General features: G+C 38.1%; 1 protein-coding gene across 1 annotated transcript in view; it reads left to right on the plus strand.

The window, feature by feature from the left end:
• Positions 1-14945, plus strand: part of MRPL3 (mitochondrial ribosomal protein L3) — a 28865-nt gene extending 13920 nt beyond the window's left edge. The window contains exons 7-10 of the mRNA XM_039710507.1: positions 3310-3418; positions 5199-5276; positions 6317-6394; positions 14320-14945. Coding sequence (XP_039566441.1) covers positions 3310-3418; positions 5199-5276; positions 6317-6394; positions 14320-14469 — 415 coding nt within the window. The 3' untranslated portion in view covers positions 14470-14945. The remainder of the gene's footprint in view (positions 1-3309; positions 3419-5198; positions 5277-6316; positions 6395-14319) is intronic.
• The last annotated feature ends 6989 nt before the right edge of the window (positions 14946-21934 follow it).

Consider the following 21934-nt stretch of genomic DNA (forward strand, 5'->3'; position numbering starts at 1 on the left):
TTACATCAACTTAGGCTGTAAAAACACTGTTCTTGAGAATGCTTGAGGTATATTGCCTGAGCTACTAACTGCCTGGTTGACCAGTTCTAAATTTTATTATAAACTAGACATTAGTAGTTCCTTACTTTATTTTAAACTTTATATTCAGTCTAGATAATCTAATTCTGTTCTTATTCTGGTTCCAGCTTTATTTCAGATAAAAGTCAAAATATACACTGTGTAACTGTTTGTCTTCTTAACAAGTGTTTAAAAAACATTACACATAGTTTATTCTTTTTTAAGGTAAAAAACACAAAAATAAAAAAACAAAACCTATAGCTTCTTCTTATGTAATTATTTCAGTCATGATGGCTGTGTCCTATTGAATAGGAAATTAATGTCAGAAAGTCATAAGGTAAAGTGTCCTTGTAGGTAACTGAGTGATTTTTACAAATAAAAAATGAAACTCATCTGAAACGTTATTGAAGTAATATGGTGAAAGTGCCATGATAGATAGTAAAAACATTAAAATACGAAAATAAAAAAATGTAAAAATAAAAATTAGAAATTAAAAAAAAGTATAAAATGCTCTTAATTTTGGTATTGTTATATCTTTCCTTGACTTTACACAGAATATTTCAGAGACTGAAGATTTGTTTTCGTATTCCAGATCAATAGATGCAGGAGAACTTTAAGGTTTACTGGAATACTCTTCTTTTCAGCCTGATCACACTTTATAGAAAGTTCCTAAGACTTTGGTGTTGTAAAATCTGAGTCTTTGTTCGCAGAAAATACACAGAAAATGTGTAATTAGAAGGACCAAGAAGCAACCGAGTATTCTTTATTGCATGAATCATTTATCACTAGCAATTCTATCTTGTAATCACCTTTTTTTGAAGATCTCTTATAATATATGATGTACTAAACTCTATTTTAAAAAATGCATTTCGTGCAAGTATGAAGAATTATGTTTTAAAATTTTTAAAGCAAAACTGACAGTATTCTAAATTGTTCATGTTAAGAAATAAGTAAGTTGAATGAAATGCTGAAGTGGTTTCATGACATCAGAGATTTATTCTTTTTGGTGAAATTTGACAGTAGTGTTTACTTTTGAAACGGTAGCTTTCTATGGTTGTGTGGTTTTCTCTGAATTGCAAGAGCATTTCTGCAGCTAAAGAATTTATCATGCCCCATCATTTGAAGAGAGAATTTATCTGCTTGCTCTGTTGACTGCACAGCTGCAACCCACTTGCAGTTGGTTTTGGAGACTTTGCTAAGTCCATCTTACAGCTAGAGATGCCAGAAGTAGTCTGCTTGGAAAACATGGCCAGTAATAGGTAGTTTAAAAGAAAAAAAAATAGCATTTTGACAGAACAGATATGAGTTTTCCTATGGCTTAGTTTCTGCATGTATTTCATAGTTACTGCTCCCTAGCAATATGAAATTAGAAAAACACAAGTTTTGAGCCTCTCTTAAAGGGTATTTTTCAAAGTGGTTTTACAACTATTGCTGTTTACTACTGCATGCTTTAAAACAAGCTGATTCTATCAGAAAGTGGTGTTAAAAAGCCTTGCATCCTTTGGATTCCTGTCTTGTGTTCCTGATCCTGGGTAACCCAGGTCCTCCCTCCTGCAGGTGCTTTCATTCAGCTTCCTCTCTTGGCCCTACCCCCCTTCATATCTTCATGTCCCACCACTGTCTGCTGGCCTGCAAGGACTTGTCTTGCTGGTGACAAACACCTGCATGACAGCTGGCAGAACAAAGGAAGATATCACTGCTTTAATTAAGTTTTAGCTTTTCCTTAGCTGTAGGTAAGGAGCAAAAAATAGCCAGGAGCTTCTAACAAGTAACTTTTTTATTCAAACAATTGCACATGTTTCTTTGCCAGATTTAACTAGGATTGTCCCATAGGTTCTGAGCAGGGAAGACCAGGAGACAAGACACTGTGATTGCACAGCTTATGTTCCCTTACAGTTCTGTAGCTTTAGAGAGTCTTTCTTTATGGCTATTTTTAACTGTGGTTTGATGTGTTCAAGGCAACCTGGACAGCAGTTAGAGGAGTGTTGAGTCAAGTGGGTAGAGTCAACATTTCATTGATGTTGGTGTTTTCTGTGTGTTCACTACTTTTTCATGGCAGTGCTGAGCAGGGAGTCAGTCAAGTGCAGTTCCTGCATAGAGCGTGCTCTGTGCATGCTTATACCCAGTTTTATTTTACATGCAAAGTGCATATATATTTTTAATGTTAATTGTGTTAGCAGAGAAAGGATTTATGTAAATCAGAGGAAAAGGATTCTCTTGCAAAATCATAGAATCACAAGGTATTCAAGGTTGGAAGGGACCCACAAGGATCAGAGGGTCCAGCTTTTTAAGTGGAAGGCCTTTACAGGGATGGAACCCACAAGCTTGGCGTTAGTAGCACCATGCTCTGGCCAACTGAGACAATTTCAGGTTAAATTTAATAATCAGTGCAGCCATAAACACTGTGGTCAGACTTCTGCTTTTGGACACAGACAACACCAGTTAACATTAACACACACTTAATTCAGCTTTTCCTTTGTGCAGTGGTGAGGTGATTTTTCCTATTGAGTCTGTCCTTGCAGTAAATAGAGAATTCCAAAGCCAGTAATGCTGTCATGTGGCTCAAAGATGAAGGACATGCACACTGAAAATACATTTTATTTGGTATTGTGTTTTAGAACTTATTTGTTGGATGAGTATGGATCAAGGGAATTACATGTCACTATATCCAAAGCTGCTCTCAGGAGATGGGTTTGTTGTATGGAAATGTTCCTTCTAAGTAGCCATCTCTTTCCTCTCTCAATGCTTAGGCCGGACATTAAGTTGTGGTATATGGCATTATTTGGGGTTTTGATATGGTTTTTGTTGGATTGTTCTGCTGCTCACTTGGTAACAGATTCATTATGGTAACTTTTATTGAGGACAATACAGCAAGGAGCATTTTATGTTAGTCTTCTTGCCTGTTTGACTCTCTTCTAGTGCTTCTTATTCTGTAAAGCAATCTTTATGCATTGTGCTAAAATATGTTTGTGGTACACACAGCAAAGAGCATTTTATGTATATTGTTAGTCTTCTTGCCTGTTTGACTCTCTTCTAGTGCTTCTTATTCTGTAAAGCAATCTTTATGCATTGTGCTAAAATATGTTTGTGGTACAAAATACAGATTTTGTACCATGTTTAAGTATATTCTTCCCTAAGCTGAGTGTTGTTAAAGGTAAAAAAAATCATGAGCCTGACTGAAATTGTTGATTATTGCTAGAAAGCTTATGTGTGACTAACCCAGGTTTGTTTCTTAATTATTTTTGTTTCCAGAATTGGTAAAGGATTTCAAGGTGTCATGAAAAGGTGGGGATTTAAAGGTCAGCCTGCAAGCCATGGCCAGACGAAAACTCACAGACGACCTGGAGCAATATCTACCAATGTGAGGATTCTCATTTCCCATTAAAACATTCTTCAGTGGTTTCAGAACAGCTTTCTAAAACTGAACAAATGTACAATAGCTAGCTGCCACATCTACTCTGTGCTAGCAGGGAATCCCAGCAGCAAAGGAAGTTCAGAATCCTGTATAAGGAGCAATGCTCTTCTCTTAGGCCTCAATTTATGAATATTCTGTATTGCTGGTAAAGGCACATATTTTAACTGAGCTCATTGGCATATTTTGTAATATAGTGAGAACAATAGTCTTAATACTTCAAAGAGAGTTCTAAGAAGCTTTTGTCACAGCATTTATAGATTGGAATGGATTTGTGTGTTATTTTATCTTGCAGATATTGTACTGTTCTTTGGAACCCTGGTTGCTTTTATCACCTTGCCTGGCATGTGTAGCTGCTTAATGAACTGATCCCAGTAATTTAGTAGGGAATTATTCCCAGCAGTGTGTAAGCTTCTATGCATTTCTAAGCAGAGTACAGAGTCATATTTTTACATTTCAAACTATTAATAATATTAGTATAAAAGCTCTTTGAACAGATCCATTTTAGGCTTTGTCTTATAAAGGCTGTACAATATTTAGACTGAACTAAGAGGAATATTTTGCAAACTAATTAAGATCAACTGAGTCATAGTACTGAACATGAACTGTCTGTAAATTTCTTAGAGAAATTAAAATGTAAAAAAGGATTAATAATGCTCAAGAGAAAAGTAAAAGCAAAAAAGCAGCAATCAATGAAGTTTGAGTAATTGAGAGTGTAAAAGCATGTGTTACTGATTTATAGTCCTCAGTTTCAGCTGGCAAAAGAATTCTACACCTGGCGCTTGTTTTCACTGAAGAATGTAAATATTTGAACACTAACACTATGTTAGCAGATGGTATTCATCATTACAAAATAATCCCTTTACTTTTCTTTAAATTAGAATTTCCAAAGCAGTAATGCTGCATGTAATTTCTCAAAGTACGTAGAATGAAAAATGGTGTTGGCAGTAGGTATTATGGGAAGGAAACAAGGTGAAAGGATGCAACAGGGGAAAAGCAATGCCTTGATACTACTTTCCTATCTATGGCTGGCTATCTCAGACATTTTTGTAATCCAGGACTGTTCAGTAGAGAATCCTCTCCCTAGAACTGGATTGCAACTGATTTCCTGAAATCATGATTTTCACAAGAATTAAGAAATACTCCAAGAAGCATTATTAATGTATAACAGAGAGGAGCAGGATACAAATCCTTTGATAACAGTGTAAAATTGAAAATTATTGCACTTATTCCTGCCTTTTTTCCCCACCTTTGTTGTCCAGTTTATGCCCAGACAATCAAAATTGGGTACAGAAACTAAGGAGTACTGGGGAATGGAATTAAAGATTCCAGTCTCAAGAATACACATGTTAAAAAAGATCTGATTAACATCAGTGCAAAAACTTTTTGATTAGGGGATGGGAGAAGCTATAGTGTATATATGTGTGTGTGTATATATATGTATAAAAGTTGTTTTGATTAGGGGATGGAAGAAGCTACAGTGTGTATATGTGTGTGTCTGTATATGTATAAAAGTTTTGTGATTGTGGTCAAGTATTTCAGAACACATGTAGAGTAAAACCTAAATTCTGTCAGGAAGTATTTGAAATGCTTATCAGGATTAGATTTTTTTTGATACTGTATATTTTCAGCCTTGGAAATACCAGTATATTTTCTCTGGTGCACCTCTTGAGTTTGTAAGTTTACCTCTTGCAGTTAACATGGTGGTTTTGGCCTTGTTTTTATCTAGAAAGCTGCCAAAGTCTATCGTGGAAAGAAAATGCCTGGTAAAATGGGTAACATCTACAGGACATCTTTTGGATTAAAGGTGAGTTCTGGGTGTACCAGTGTCTGTATAAGGCGGTGGCATTGCCAAGCAATGGTGTCCTGTCTATCTCTGTGAGAATCCAGACAGCAGCATCTTGAAGTAAGCAAGCTGGAAAGATCAGAGCAGCAAATGTGTTCTCCTGTTCTCTTGTGGGTTACAAATAACTTACCTGAACATCCTTTGTTCTTGTGGTACCCTGGGAACTGGGATTTCAGGTGATGCTTCCACATCCAGTGTGTTTTTCACACACTGTGTCAGAACTCAAGTGTCCCTTGACTTCTGCCTTTGAAGAGGGAAAACAAATCAGGTTTTTGGTGACTTCACTTAATGTCTCCATGCATATTCCATTGTTCATACCCAAGACAAATCTGAGTTGCTTGAAGCTCTGACTTGATCATGGCCTTTCACTTTCATGTGCAAAAGGGGGGTTATAGTTTCTGTTCTGATTCTGATTTGTGCATAGCTACAACAGCTCCTGAGCTATTAGAGCTACTCTGTCTCTGAAGACAACCTCTGCAGTTTGCACAGAAAGCATTTTGACCTCTAGTTTGCCAAAAAGTGCTGCTGTTGTTCTCAGTTTACTATAACTAATTTTTTGTAGCAGAAAATGTGTGTGTTCAGTTGAGCGCCTGATTGAGTTAAGAAATTAACATATGGTAACAGGAACATTTTCACAAGGACATTTGTTTTACTTTGTCAGCTGTGATATTTTTCATCTTTTTCAACTTGTTGCTGTTAGAGGGAAAAGAGACCTAGGAGCTTTGGTTGGTGTTACACTGAGCAAAGAGCTGCTTTACCAAATACAGCCTGGTCACCAGCCCTTTTAAACTGTTTCAGCCTCTTGCATTAGGAAGCTTTGCACCCAGAGTGGCACGTGAGTGAATTCTGTGGCAAGTTGAGGCCTGTGCAGAACATTTTTCTTCCCCAGGGTATCACAGCCAATTACTCAGTCTGGGCTTTGCTAAACTTCTTTTTGTAAAACTGGAAATAATCTCTAAACAGTACTCAATGTTTAATTTTCTTTTCCCCCTGTCTCCTAGGTGTGGAGGATCAATACAAAGCACGACATTATTTATGTGAATGGGTCTGTTCCAGGTCACACCAATTGTCTGGTGAAGGTATGTTTGCTACTTTCAATACTGGTATTAGTGACTCCTAAGCTCTCTACCAATCAATTTACAAATGGAAAAAATGGGTCGGATGCAATTTTCATTTCTTATGAGAAATCCTGTATTGCTGATTCAAAGGGCAGTGGAATCAGTTCTGTGATAGAGCATGGTCAGCAGGGGCAGTGAGCACTCTGAGTGGCTCAGTAGGGCACTCTAAATGGCTGCTTCTTAAATTTGCACTCACATATCTTAGGATACACCAGCACAGTTGCTGAACCCTGTGGTAGGTGTTTCCAGGCTGTGTCCATCCCCTTTGAATGCCAACATGAGCCTGTAACATGGTGGTGAGATTTCCAGAATGTTATTTATATGTTATATTCATGAACAGAGATACACAGCAAGTCCTGCTTTAGAGGTTATTTAAAGCATTCCCTTACCCAGTAGCAGTTACCTTTCCAAGAAGCAGTTGAGAGGAAGAGACAGCTAGAGTTCATAATAAAGGACTGAGTTCCCTTTGGAATCCATATAAATGTGCCAGTGGTGTTTTCTGTGGCAGTCTGCAGGATTAATTTCAAATATTTTTTATATTGTTTCAGTTTTCTGTAGACAGTTTTGAAACAATGAAGATCAGTGTTCTTATGATGTAAATAATTTACATCAAAGCAAGAAAAGTGCTTTTTAAGGGTAGTTTTCAATGTAGATTTTTCTTTCTAATTAGGTTTATTTCACAAACCTGCAAACACCTCTTACTTGGAGGAAGTTGTTTATTTTCTGACTGAATAGAGTGCAGGGTATCAAATATATTCAGCTATGAAGAGTTTGGTATGCATGTAACCTTCCTGTACTTGGAAGTATTGCAGGGATTTAAATGGTTCAGGACTTGAAAAGTTGAAGAGTTCATCAAATTCAGATGTTTTCAAATAGTTTATTATCTTCTTCTGTTTTACTGTGGGCATCCAGTTTTTGTCTTTTGGTTGTGGAGCAGAGCTCTACAGCTACTGGGCATTACAAATGGCAACTTTTCCTTCAAATTGGTTTTTTACTCATAGAAAAATTATGTTTTTCTCACTGCAAATAAGGCTTTTTTTTTCCTGGACAAGGTATCTCTTAACTGTTTTTATTTTAATGTCCAGCCCAAGCCTGGGGAATACATTATACATTTCTCTTCCAAAAACAGTGAAAATTGGTTAAGAGATGTCCGGGAAAAGTAGTTTTCAGGACAACTTCTGCTGAATTGCGGGGCGTGATATCAATTACATAGAATTAAGAGTGTGGTTCAGCTGGCTCTATATCTGTATATTGTACTGTGTTCAAAATATCTTTTTCTAATCCTGAGGCATGAGGGCGTGATATCAATTACATAGTGTGGTTCAAGAGTGTGGTTCAGCTGGCTCTATATCTGTATATTGTACTGTGTTCAAAATATCTTTTTCTAATCCTGAGGCATGAACCTGGTTGTTCTATGTCAGTCTGAAATTTAATTAAGTGGGAATTTATTTTAGGATGTTAGTTTTAAATGATAACGTATGCATACAAGCAGCATAATGTAGCTGAAAAAAATGAGAAAAATTGAAAAAATTAAGACATGTTTGATGCCCAGACTGTATTCTTTGATCTTAATAGTTCTCTTAAGCAGGAGTTAATTGTTGAAAAATATTGTGCATCTTGTTACCCTAATCATGCTGTTAAAATCCACATAACTATGACATGACTATGTGGTACTAAATGTACCTGCATTTGCTTGGTGGCAAATGCAGGTACACATCTCACATGTTTTATCTGTAAGGATGCAACATCTTATGAAGCCACTGAGACTGAATACAGTACCTGTTTTTACCAGATTATGGCTTTTATTCTAACTAGACTCAATAAACTAATTTTTATTCCTGATTTCAAGTGAGTTAAGAAAACATTTATTACACGCCTGTAATATAAATTGTACTTAAAAACAAAGCTGTGTATGTTAATACTGCACATTCTTATGTACTCTATGAAGATCTCATTCAAACAAGTCATTCTTCCCCTGCTGATCAGACACTGAACATTCTGCTTGGAAAACAACATACGTGGGAAGAACGAGGCTTTTCTTCCCTTAGAGCCCCTTCCTTAAGATAATAGAGTATATAAAACATCTTGACCAAAGTGCTCCAGACTCAAACTTTTATGACATTTAATAATAAGTAACACTGTTTGAGGTAAAGACACAGCAGTAGGTGTCACTGCTATTAAGAAATAGGTCTCCAAAAATTGCTTCCAGTCTTATTTGGAGATTGAGTGCAATATGTAATAAGCTACATTTCATTCCGGTTCCTTGAGCTGGTGGATCCATTCTGTGGCTTTTTCCTTGCATGAGCCATATGAATGACATTACATTCATTTTTTCCCTTATTTTTTCAAATATATCTGCAAAGGGTAGAAAAGGCTTTAATTATAAAATCAGGTAAAGCAACACTATTGGATTTATGATAACCCCAGACACCAGGAAGAATGATGCACATCTGACTCCATGATATCAGAAGGCTAATTAATTACTTTTCTTGTACTATATTAAACTATTTTACTATACTATACTTTATTATACTATACTGTTTTATTATACTAAAGTTTATTTCATTATACTATACTATTTTACACTGTATTACTAACAAGAACGATACTAAAACTGAAGAACTTGTGACTGCTGACAGTCCCGACACACACACGTGGATCCAATTGGTCACCTCGGGTAAACAATCTCCAGAGTACATTCCACTTGTGCATAAACACAGGAGCAGCAAATGAGATAAGAATTGTTTCATTCTTTTCTCTGCTTCTCTCTGTTCAGAGGGCATGTGAATACCACACAATACTATTTGGTTCTCTGATTTCTGGGGTTTTTTCTCTCCATTAATCTTGCTGCACTCATCTGTGGTGTTTTTAGCTTTCTTCCAGGGTGTTTTCTTGTTTGCTTCTAGGCATCATCTTCCAATATATTATTGTGTATTTGTTTGAATCTGTAGTTGGGGAGAGGAATTATGGGATGTTAGCTGCTGTAATTACTGTTCATTCCACTGAATACCTGCCTGTAATTACGTAGGAATAATGTCTAGGGAATTTGAATCCATCTGTCTTTGAGCTCCAGAGTGAAATATTGCATAACACTTTCCTCTTTGTGTGCTTCCAAGGGGAAGGCATTTGTGTTCAGTACCCACTCTGTGTTGCTTGGTAACCACTAAAACCATAGCGCACCTTTAAAGCATATATTTTGTAAGTTGTATTTTTGGAAACTTTGTGCATCAGCACTCTATTCAGACAGAGATGAAGCACTTAAATTTTTCAAGTTTTGTTTTCAGCAGAATAGAATTGCAGAATACTAGGATTGATGGATTTCTGGTTTTAATTAGAATCAGCTTTCGTTTGATATTGCACACTGAAGTATGCAGGTAAATAACTGACATCAGTAATGTTTCTAGCCAAAAAAGCTTACTTTAGCATGTATTTCTTTCTTAGTTGCAAGGTCTGATAAAATTAAGAAACTTTAGGAGTGTGTTGGAATGCACAGAGTTCTTCTGTTGCAAGAGTAACATTGCAGAGTAAGCAATTGTAAAATTTTTGTGTTGGGCCTACCTCAGGAAACATCTGTTTCTTTCTGGGATATCTTCTTAGATTCCAGGGCCTGTAGTTACCATCTGTGACAGCGTTGTCTTTCTAAAGGTTATGGCTGGATTGCTCTCCCAGGTATATTACCAAAAAGTTCTCTTTTGTCATTTGAGAGAAATGCATAAGACTTAACTGTCTTTTTATGTAGATGCCTTATAGTGGAGGGTAATATAGTATATTATAATTCATAATATTGTAGTTTGTCTTTGCTAGTGTTTTATACCTGCCCTAATTTTAAGGCACCTGATTTTCTTAGGATATTTAGTGTTGATCACTTTGAGTATTTCACTTGTAGTGAAGGCAGAAATTCTAGCAAATCTTGTAGCCCATAGGAGTTGCTTCGCAACTTGATACTGAACTGACCTGTCTGTATGCTAGACCTGAGTTAAATTGAAGTATACAATTGCTTTAGTATGATGCTCCACTTGAGCTAGTAACTTAAGTCTTTATTTTGGGGGGGGTTGTTTGGTTTTTTTGGGGGTTTGGTTGGGTTTTGTTTGTTAGTTAGTTTTTTTTGTTTGGGGTTTTTTTTTAAGAGTAGTATGTAGTGATTTGCATCCTATTTATTTTGTATCACACTTCCCAGTGTTACTGTGGTGTGTTTCTAGTTGTTGATGCCTGGGTTGGGTGCACTTTGCTCAAGTTGAGGACTTGCAGGGATAGTGTGGTGCTTTCACTTCTTTCATGTTCTCTGTCCTGTGCCTTGGGCCTCATTCATAGAGTTATGTGGAGGTTTGTATTATTGGGTTATTTTTTAAGACAAAAATAAGGCCGATAAGAAATTGATATAATTCTTGGGTTCAGTTTTTATGTCTAGCTTCAAAAATATCAGGGAAGCTGAGTTAGGTGATGTATGACACCTGGGGAACTTATTTCTGATAATTTTCTATATTTAAACACATTTTCATACACAAATAGCTTGCATTCTTTGCTGTGATTGCTAACACAGCCTGAAGCCCTGTTAAGCTACAGATGTGAGTTGTGACTTAAGCATCAGTTTTTAACACTTGTTTAAGACCACATTAAGCCTTTTGTGGCGATAGATTTCTGAGTTTGTGTTTGTTTATACTGCCCATTACACTGTCAATATAGGGGACATACATAAGTGCAGTTTATTAATTGTCTGCAAAACCCTTTATAACTGTTTTAAAGATTTAGTGACAAAAAACCAACCAGCTCCAATTTCAGTTTTGTCTAGTATTTTTCTAGATAAAATGACCTGTCAGAGATTACACTGTAGTGGTTATACCATCATCTGTATATAACATCTATCTGTAGTATAGTCTACTGTAATATATAGGGCTATTAACACAGCAGTTGAGTAAGCCCAGCATTTATTTTATGAGCTATATACCAAATGCTTTTATGGATTGCAGTAACAGTTTGGACTATAAACTTATATCCTTTGTGGATAAACTTAATTCCTTTGTGGATGAGAGCCAAATTCACTGGATTTTAGTAACAGAGCATGAAAACTTACTCCTTTTATTAGCAATGTTCTCAGAAGGTTACAGGAGAGCAGGAAGAGCTGTGCTGGGTCACCTGCTCTTCTTTTCCGTGTACGTGCTTATACAGACAAGTGTAGCTGCTGCTGCTCCACACCAGGGAACCCCTTTATACTGCTATGAAATTATTGTTGCTGTATCTACTGAAACCTTTGGTATGCTGGGCCCTTCATAAATGTAAAGGGAGTAATTAAATAATTCTCTTGAGAAGACAGACTAATCATACCACATTTTAGTTGCTAAACAATACTTTCAGGTGTAAAATGAAGTTGAGTTCTTCCTTTAAATAGGAATGATAATACCTGATAATAGAATACTATCTAACTGTTTAATTTCAAGGAGAAAGAGTTTCATTTAGTTTGGTAGTGATGCTCTAAGATAACACTTTTTTACTTTAAATTGCATTTGAAAGCTATGGGTTTAGAGAAGGATGGAAAAAGAGCAGTAGCTTCACCAGTCAAAAGAAATACTGCATCAATTATACCAATAAAAAAAGAGCATATCAGAAGAAAACAATTTTAACATCAGATGTGACCTATATTTCTGGGATCTGTCAAGTTTCTGAGGAGTTTGGAAGGGGCAAAATGAAACAGTGTTGTACTCCTCTGGGAGCAACAATGGTCTATTGGAGATGTTTCATGAGAATCTTAAAACTATTTTAAGAATTCTCCATACCACACTGGAGATACTCTGTCCAAAATGCCCCTTGGCATTAATATGTAGTTCATATAATGTTAGGTCTGGACAGAAATCTTAAATTCATTTAAGTAAACTAATGCAGGACTGAGATTAGACTGTTGGGTTTTCCTTCAGTTAAGAGCAGGTGTCTTACTGCCAAATCCTGTCATAAGAAATTGTTTTAAGAAGTAATGGAAAAAAATAGGAGAAAGCAGACATTTCAATTCCTTTCATTTTCCGGGTGTCCAGAGCTGCCTGCAATGACACAGCCTATATGCAATAGCACATACTACTTCTTGATAAAAATAATAAAAAATGACAAAAAGTAAACATAAAGAACATTTAAATAAGATACACATGAAATGAGTACATTATAAATAAAATCATTTATTGTAATCTTTCTGATACTAATTCATGTAGGGATCATGAGGGGTTTTGCTGTTGACAGAGAAAGCTTTTGGTGTGTAACAGGATTAGAGAGTAGAGAAAGTAGCAAAGGAAATAATGGATAGCCAGTGAAGCAGTTAAAATGGGGTTTCATATAGCAAAAGAAACAGCCACGGTGTATTGAAAGGGAAGGATGACATCTCTGAAGATGCCATCCTTCAGGTGACATTGCTGAAGCTCTCTGACTGTTTCTTCTGAACTTACTGGTGCTGGAACTGCAGCAAAAGTCTATGGACTCGGACCTCAGTCTAGTTCATTCCAGCTAAATGTGCAATGTAAATTGGGAGCTACAGGTCTGGCAGTTCACAAGAGAACATAGAGAACACTTCTGTAGGAGAGGAATGTTCTGCTTGAGAAGATACTTAGCCATCCTAACCAGTGCAACACGTCGAGCCCCTCATCCCCTCATTCTTAGCAAAAGGCTTTCTTCTGTTTATCAAGCCTGCCTTTAAAAAGTACTGGAATGTCAGATTTATTGTATGTGCCATCTGCAGGAATCCTCGTGGATTTTGGGAAAGGTTCAAGCAATAGTAGATATGAATTTGGTAAATACAGTGCTGTCAGAACAGAGCATTAAGTGGGCATAAAATTTTTAAATTTAATTTTTGGCATAAATCAGAATTGTCCTATGTGAGATCTGTCTGATCAAGTAAGAAGAAGCATCCTGTTTTTTAAAACCCCACCAAAAACTAAGAGCTTATCTTCTCTCCGCTAAAATTTTGTCTAATCTATTTGCACTTTTTTTTTTTTTAATCCACTTGAGTATAGTGCCTGAAGGGGATTATTACAGCTCAGGAGAAAAACGATATCTAACAATATAGAAAAGAAGAATTTCATTTTAAATCAAATTTAAGAATTTGTAGCTCTCTTTTTTTATTTTATTCAGAGATACCAGCCTTCTATCTGGTAATGCAGACAAACTGCTTTTTGCTGATAATTCTAGCTACTAATTTTCTTCAGAGATTGGAGTTTCAGGGGCTAGATTTTAAATCTTTCCACATGTAGAGAGGTCAGTAAAGGAATTTCTCTGTGGCACCACTCTTCTTGCAAATAAGCTGTCTTAGAGGTTCATGTTCAACAAACTTAGGTCTGATTTCTGAGTGGAGAATTTTAGATGTTTAACTCTGCAATCACTGAGCAGCTCTGCAATAGCCAGAGGGATTCAGTACAGCACATGCACATATCTTTGCAAAATTAGTTGCCATAATTAGTTTGCATCACACATACAAACGCGTGTCTTGTTTGTTGAAGAGGTGATTACGCTGCATAATAGAACTTGGAATGTCATGCAGGAACATAGTGTGAGAAATAAGCACTGCTTAAACAAGCTATACTTCTATTTTAATAACATTTTAAAATATTGAGCAATGAATTCATATGAGTGGGTTTTGAGTCACTCTAATGACAAATTCTCTTAGGATTTTTTGTTTGTTTGTTTAGTTTTGCTGATTTTTTAAATCTCTTTAAGGATGAGTACAAAATGTTAAATTCAATAGCTAGGGTTAATGTTAAAGTAACTGATGATTATACCTGGAATTCTTTAAACAAGTGGAATGTGAATGCTTCTAATGCATGCAAGCTGAGTGTTTTAAATTCTAGTGTATCACTGTCTAAAAATCTTCTATAAGATTTATTAACCCTACTCTCCCCCATCCTGCTTTTCAGGTCAGAGATAGCAAATTGCCTACTTACAAGGACTGCAATAAAAATCCTCCATTCCCTACATTTTTTGCTGATGGAGATGAAGAACTGCCAGAAGACCTTTTTGATGAGGAGATTTTCCAGTTCACAGATCCATCTGTCACATTCGCATAATGTTCCTCGCATCTTTGAAAACACAGTTTTGTTATTTTCATGTACTTTGCAAGACTTTATAAAAGTAAGGCTGTGAACTGCAGTCTGGCCAACTGACTTAAACAATTCAGGTATTGCCATTTTGGTCAGGTAATCAGATTTCCCACTGTCAGTCTCAAACCTGTACTTAAAGCAACAGATGGGTCTGAGGGACAGGTTGTAAAGTACACCAAACTGTGTGTCTTCATTGACCTTTTGTCCTCTGCCCCAGGCTGTGAAAACCTACAAAATCATGAAAAGCTGTTGTTTTGAAGATGGTTCCAGTTCATTTTCTGAATGTGAACAAATTCTGTTTCTCTTCTATGTAAAGTATACTGGGCAACTCTGATCAATCAGAAGAAGGTTCCAAATCTGCCTTGGCATCTGTGGTGGGGGGGATCCATGAAGAGTAATCTAAAATAAAACACAAAAATGCGTAGCATTGTTTTGCAGAATGAGCTTGTTTTGCTTCTTTCTTTTTTTTATCCAGATCTCTTTCTCTCCTTTTGCCTTTGTGTAGTTTAATGTAGCAGATACCCAACAGATTTTCTAGAGGGGGGATGATGGTGGCCATGGGTAGGGTGAGAGAGTGTTTGGGTGGGAAACATTTGGTAACAAAGCAGCACTAGGACTGCAGGGGCCATCTGGTTGTCACCTTTGCTAACAGCTTGTTCTGAGCTTCAGAGGGGGTCCCTTGAATGCTCTCTGGAGAAGTCTCTGTGCATCTACCATTGTATTTGTATTGGATTTTTATGCTGTTACAGGAGAGCTATTTCCAAGGAAAGAGGCCAAATGTGAGGCATTTGTCCTTATGATAAGTGCTTATTTTTCTCTTCTATCCCACCTTTCAATAGCAGTTGGGATCATGCCCCTTCTGCTTTTCATTTTGCATGATTTACTATTTATAAGTTAATCTTCTGGATTCTGTGAATCTTCTCATGTACAGAAGTGCCTTCATAACTGTACTTCATAGTCAGTGCCATCTGAGCACTTTACTCACAAGCCCTGCAGTAGTTCAAGAATTTGCATACGCTGTTACCATTAACACCCTGGCAGTGCTCTCTGCTCATCTTTGCGACTTCATCACAAGTTAAGAGTTCAAAGGAAGCCACAGGTTTATGGCAGTGCATTAAGGTGAACTCTTATTACATCAGATAATATTTCAGTGTGGGGAAAATCACCAAAGTACTTCAATTGCTGTTTCTTTGATAAGAGAACTTTTCCCTTTCTGGCATAAAAAGTGAAATTCTGATGATCTGAAAATTTTGCTCCAGAGAATGACTGCAGCCATTCAGACAATACTGTAGATAATGTTGCCTTCCATTTGTTCAGTTTTAAAGTTTCTGTTGAAGCCAGTATTCTGTCAGAGTAATCTCTGCAGTTTTGATTTTGAAATGTGTGCTGGGTGTGAGTTGTATGATTTTTTGAGGTGCTGCTTATTTGGGTTCCATTTTTACTGAGATGTGCAGGTGAAACCTTTTCCATCTTTATCAAGAGTGCTTTAACATCAGAGACAAGAGCTTTCATAGCTCAACTGCAGGCTGATGTCCCAAAGTATTTTCTGTAGAGCAGGTTCAGGGTGAGATGAGTAAGATCTGCTGATGTGAGCTGAGAGTAGTGCAACTCAGATTGAAACATAAACTTCCATTTGACCCATTCTTCCATCAGGCATTGGAAGGCTTATGGTGTTTTAATTTTCCTTATTGTTCTTATCCCTGTTTTTTGCTCTTCTGAGTAAAGAGGGGACTTTGAGTTGAGAAAGCCAGGCTGAATTTATTTCAATGAGCAAAATAGTTCATAAGTGTAATGACACCAAATGCTTTAAGCCCACCTACAAGTTTGTTCTTAGAAAAGGTTAAGGATGTTTAATGAACTATTTTTAGACATTATCAAAGGTGTTGAAGCTGAATATTTACTCTTCATTGTGGCCAAAAGTTGTAGCTAATGGAGATGTGCTTTTAAGCTTCAAATAAAAGACAAAATTAGGTAAATATCAAGTCCTTGTGTCTCAGATGAGCCAACAGTTTCTCATGTGAAAGGATGTGTTAATTTTTGTGAAACGGCAGACCCAGGGCTCTGTTGCAAGTAGATGTATCTGTGTGTTTTGTTGCCGTGTCTGAGTAACGACAGTTTAGAGCCATCAGGCAGCATTTTCTCAGGCAAGCAACAACAGCAAAAAAACTAAGTTCTTATTCCATATTACCTGTAGTTATTTAAGAAGAAGGAGCTGAACATTTTACTAGGGGTCTGAATCCTGTAGGACAACATCCTACCCAAAGTTGGGAGCTGTTATGCTGCCCAAGGAAGTAATCACTGGCGTGCTCTGCTACCAGTGCCATAACTCGAGAAGGTTGCTGCAAGGTCTCTCCAGGCTGACCAACCCCAGCTCTCTCAGCCTGTCTTCATAGCAGAAGTGCTCCAGCATCTGATCACCTTTGTGGTCTTTTCCTGGGGTCACTCTAGGAGTTAATTCCGTGCCCTTGTTCTGTGGGCAAGGCACTGATCTGGGGTTTGCATGTCCAGGAGCTCGTTCACCCTCCCCTTATGCTGTTGTGTTCGTTTGGGTTAGTGGGGTGTTTTTAACATCCATGTTTTAACATGCTGCTCTGGAGGAGGATGCAGAGTTAAGCTTTAGCTGTATCTGAACCCTCCCCTTATGCTGTTGTGTTTGTTTGGGTTAGTGGGGTGTTTTTAACATCAGGAACATGCTGCTCTGGAGGAGGATGCAGAGTTAAACTTTAGCTGTATCTGTGGCTGCATAGTGTGACTGCTTTGAAAAATAAATACTCTTCAATAATAACCCCTCTCAGTGGTTCTGTAATAGTACGTGAATAAACAGTGTCAAGCTTACAATATAAGTTGAAGGTAAAAAGACAGCAGGAAGAGGAAATCAAAACAGTCATGTATCTTGACAACAAAATTGCAGCCATTGATGATAAACAGGGAAAGTTTATTTCTCTTGAAATACCATACTTTCAAATACCATTGCTCTGTCATTATGTGAGACTAATAAACATTTTCGTTTGCTATTTTCACTTCATGTGGAAAAATGTGGTTTGCTCTGTTAGTGTTTAACAAATATTATTTGAGTAAACTGAAGGGGTGACAAAAGCTTATGTGTAAAATTCCACCTTCCTTACTGTTTCCTTGCTGAATTCTAGAAGTCCTGGAGGACTTTGATGATCCTAGAGGCCTTTACCAACCTTGAAGACTGATTGAAAGAAAAGAAAACTGATTAGGATGTAAACTGTGAGGGGGCTGATGTGCATAACCCAAACCCCAGTCAGTGGACTTTGATCATCCTAGAGGCCTTTGCCAACCTTGAAGACTGATTGAAAGAAAAGAAAACTGATTAGGATGTAAACTGTGAGGGGGCTGATGTGCATAACCCAAACCCCAGTCAGAGGCTTCCTGCTGGCAGCCTGGTGCCAGCCCTGTGCTTGTGAGCTCCAGCACACGAGCTCCCCTGGAATGCCAAGGTGAATACTAGTCAAAGGAAGTTGCTGGCCCCATCCTAGGGTGCTTCATAAAATCTGGCTCCTGGAGGGGCCCGGTAACCACAGTGGGACAGTAGTGGGGTTCATTAATTTTAGGATTGCTGTGTCTGTAGCTATGGCTTGGCTTGGGTCATTCTTCTGATTTATGTCATTCCCCCCGCTCCCCCCACCTTGAGATCTTGCGTGGGAATGCCTTGGTTTCATAACTGTAAACATTATTTGTACACAATATCTCCAATAATTAGCTCCTCTGCCCTTCAGTGCACAGATAGTGCTTATTAATTGCACTTAATGAGCATCTCTCTCCTGCAGCAAATTGCCCTGGTTTGTTGCACACCTTAGCATGTAGCATAGCTTAGTAAGATTTATTCATATAACACGCTTGAAGGCACTTAACATCTGTAAGAACATGCAGGAATGCTGACCTTGGTCTTAAGTGTTTATTGGTTTTGGAGGCAGCATGCAGTTTCTGGGGGAGGAATTTAAACTGATTACACATAGTCTTAATGTTATCACACCAGAAAAAGAATTCATTTCAATGGGTGCAGCTCTGCTGTGTCTGAAGTGTGGCAGCAAACAGACAGATGGCAGTTCTTCCTGAGGAATGTGCACAGACAAGTTGAAACGTCAAGTAGGAAGTGGGTACCTCAGGACTGGTAGTCTCCAAATTAAAGCAGCCTGCTGACTTTTACCTCATGAAGTGCCCCAAAAACATGTGGGATCTTAATTATGGAAGACTGCTCCAGTACCCTGCGCTTGTGTCAGTGCATCTTCCTTGTATCTCTCCCCTTTGTTTCACAGAAGTGTGTGCATGGTAAGTGGGAATGTGGCACTGGAGTGGGTACCCAGAAAGATTCCCAGCAGCATCAATGTCCATAATAATGTCCTAGTTCTCCCTCATTCCATTAAGGTATTACATATGTGGTCCCACCTTTATGCATGGTTGAATATGACTTAGAATCATTTCTGTTGGAATACCAAAGATCTGAGCTGTGATCTTGCTTTTTTATCCAAGTGGCACCCTCTGCCCATGAACTGAAAATCACTCCTTGGGAATGATTCCATTTGGGGGTTAAATCAGTATTCACTGTCATGGCAGTAACTTTGGACACTACATCAGAGCCCAGAAGAGAAAGTCTGCTGAGAAAATTAGTGCAGTTTTTAGTGTGAACACAGAAAATGTCTTATTTGCTGTAATATAATGAGTATATGCTGGAGATGGGTCCTCTGTGCTGTGGTGCTTCCTGCTGCTTCTCAAATTCATGTGTGTAAAATATGGCATAAGATGTACATATTGTGCATAACTTGAAGTCAAGTTATGCACAAATCCAGATTTGGTGTTTTGGAAGAGGCAGGATTGCAAGGTGGGGTTGTTAGCAAAAAATTGACTTAAACCAATTTCTTATCAATCAAGTTGTCCTGTATAATTTGCTTCACATTTCCCTGGGTGACACAGTTTTCCAGTCAGCTAAATCAAGCATTCATTTCTCTGTTTTCATCTCCTTCCTCACTTCCTTTCTAAGTAGTAGAAAACCTTTAAAAATGTGTTTTTTCAGGCACTCAAAACCTTGAAGAAGGTCCCTTGGCAAGCTGATTCCCTATTGAAAAGCAGAATGACTCATCATTCATAGGCAAGAGTCATTTTATAAAAGTTTCTTTTTTTATTTCTAAAAGATCAAGAGGAAAGATCAAGATTTCTGAAACAGAGTGTTTTCTGCACATGGCCTCTCTTGAAGTGATGTTTCACAAATTCCCAGTGTATCCTACCTGAACCCTTTTGTTGCTCCCTGCAACAGAGAGCTTCCAGCACAAATTACAGTTTTTGTGCCTCAGTCTTCCCTAATATACATCTGCCCAGCACCACACAAAATAAGCATGAAAATTTGGCAGTGGGCAATGAGAGATTTACTACATGGTACATATTTCAAAATCACAGTTCCTTTCTCCTCCAGCAAGCAAGAAAGGCATTTTTGTTCACTGGTTTGTTTTCAAATGTCACCGCCTCTTTCCAAAGGGAGATTTTTCTGTGGAGTTACCATTCCTTAGGTTTTTGTTTGTTTTCAAATGTCACTGCCTCTTTCCAAAGGGAGATTTTTCTGTGGAGTTACCATGTGCTTCCTTAGGCTAGCTTGAAATTTTCCTTCATTGGAATATTTCCTTTATATCAGAGCTGCATATGAGAAATAGCTTGATAGAAAAGAAACATTTTATTTCGTTTCCCTCATCTTTCATTTCCCTTGATCACAAGTTAAGAGAGAAATGCTTTCCCTGTATGGCACTTAAAGAGAAAATCAATTGTTTTCTGTGAAATTGCCAGTTGGTTTCTGACCTGTTACTTCACCCCCTCAGAACAAGGTGCCATGAAATGTCCTTCGGCTCTTTGTCACACAATCGTGGATCCATAGAGCTGTGGCTGTGAGCCCAAAGGCTATCATCCTGCAGACACAGCAAGCACCAGAGACAGAATGTTTCAAGCCTTGTTATTTGAAGCTGCTGGACCCTTTAATGATGTGGCTGCTCAATCCTGCACTGAGGGCACTGACCCACCCCCATCAGACACACACCGTGGAAGGAGTTTCAGAGAGGCTTTGTCTTCCCATGCTACTGAAAAGCCAAGGAGTGCTTTTGGAAGCACAGTTTGCTGAGTGGTTGATAAAACCATGAACTATTGCCCACTCTGAGTTAGGATCTGAATAACCCAAGCACCACAGAGTATAAACTGGGTGTGTACGTGCCTGTCCTCCAGCACTTGCTGTATGTTATTTCTGATCAGCAGTCTCAGTGACAACCTTTCAAGCTTCACCTGTTTACAGTTCAATGCAACTGCTCCAGCTGGTGAAACAGTCTGTTCTCTGCACTCCTTGAAAAAAACTCAAATGGAGTCCTGAAACTTCAGTGTAGACATAAAAGTGTTGGCCTGCTCCCCTAGTGTGCATCCCCCCAGTCAGATCTACCATGTTTACTAATGTCCAAAATATATGCTTGGATGTGAACACAAAGCTTGCTCTCGTCTGAAATGCGGCTGTATCAGAAATACCAGGTGGTGTCATCTGAAACCAGTGCTTTAAGTGGTCATCTTCTATTAATCACTTTATTGTGGATGATTAAAAGTAACTGCATGTTTTCAAATATAGAGAGATTTTGACAAAACAATTTAATAGTTATTAATCATCAGGTGAAAATAATTGCTGTTTTAAAAATGTGGAAGTATCTCATTTGTAAATTCACATGTAGGAAACCTATTGCATTACTAGTGCCCAGTTCTTTACTTGCAAAGTATTTTTCAAACCAGACTCTTACCTTTCCAAATGCTATTTATGTGCATTCATATTTATACTAGTAGGTAGCGGCTTCAAGAAATCACAAGTCTGAGGTATCGGTATACCACAAGATTCATCCCACAGACTGGTCTTTAAATGAAACTTGACTCAGGACAAGTGTGTGCGAGGCCCTGGAGAAGCAGGAACTTCTCTGAAAGGTCTTTGAAGGAGAAGAGAGTAAACACCTTACAGCTGAGGACTGGGCACATTGTTAGAGCTGTGCTGCACCAAGAGCAACACCTGAGAGCTCGTGGAGAGAGAGGAACAACGAAGGAGAGAGGAGGAAGATGTGTGTGAGGAGTGTGAGCAGCCCAGCACTGCACACACTGGGACATGGTGTGGAGATGAGCAACTGAGGAAGAAGGTACTGAGGAAGTTGCAGAGAAGTAGCTCAGAAAGAAGAGACATGGCTTCATGCTGCATGTTGGTGTGAGCAAGGGAACAGGCTGCAAAACCAGGATAAATGTGGGTAGCAAACCTAGGAAGTGTTTGTATCTGAGGATTGCAATGAAAGGATCCAGCTTGGGCATCATCTGGGAGAGCAATCTGACAAAATCAGATAGATGAACTGTCAGGAGAGCAAGGCTGGAGGGAGATGGAGGAGATAAAGATGCCTCACACAGTTGGTGA

This window comes from Passer montanus, unplaced genomic scaffold (assembly GCF_014805655.1).
Source record: "Passer montanus isolate IOZ18808 unplaced genomic scaffold, ASM1480565v1 scaffold10, whole genome shotgun sequence".
Classification (NCBI taxonomy): Eukaryota; Metazoa; Chordata; class Aves; order Passeriformes; family Passeridae; genus Passer; species Passer montanus.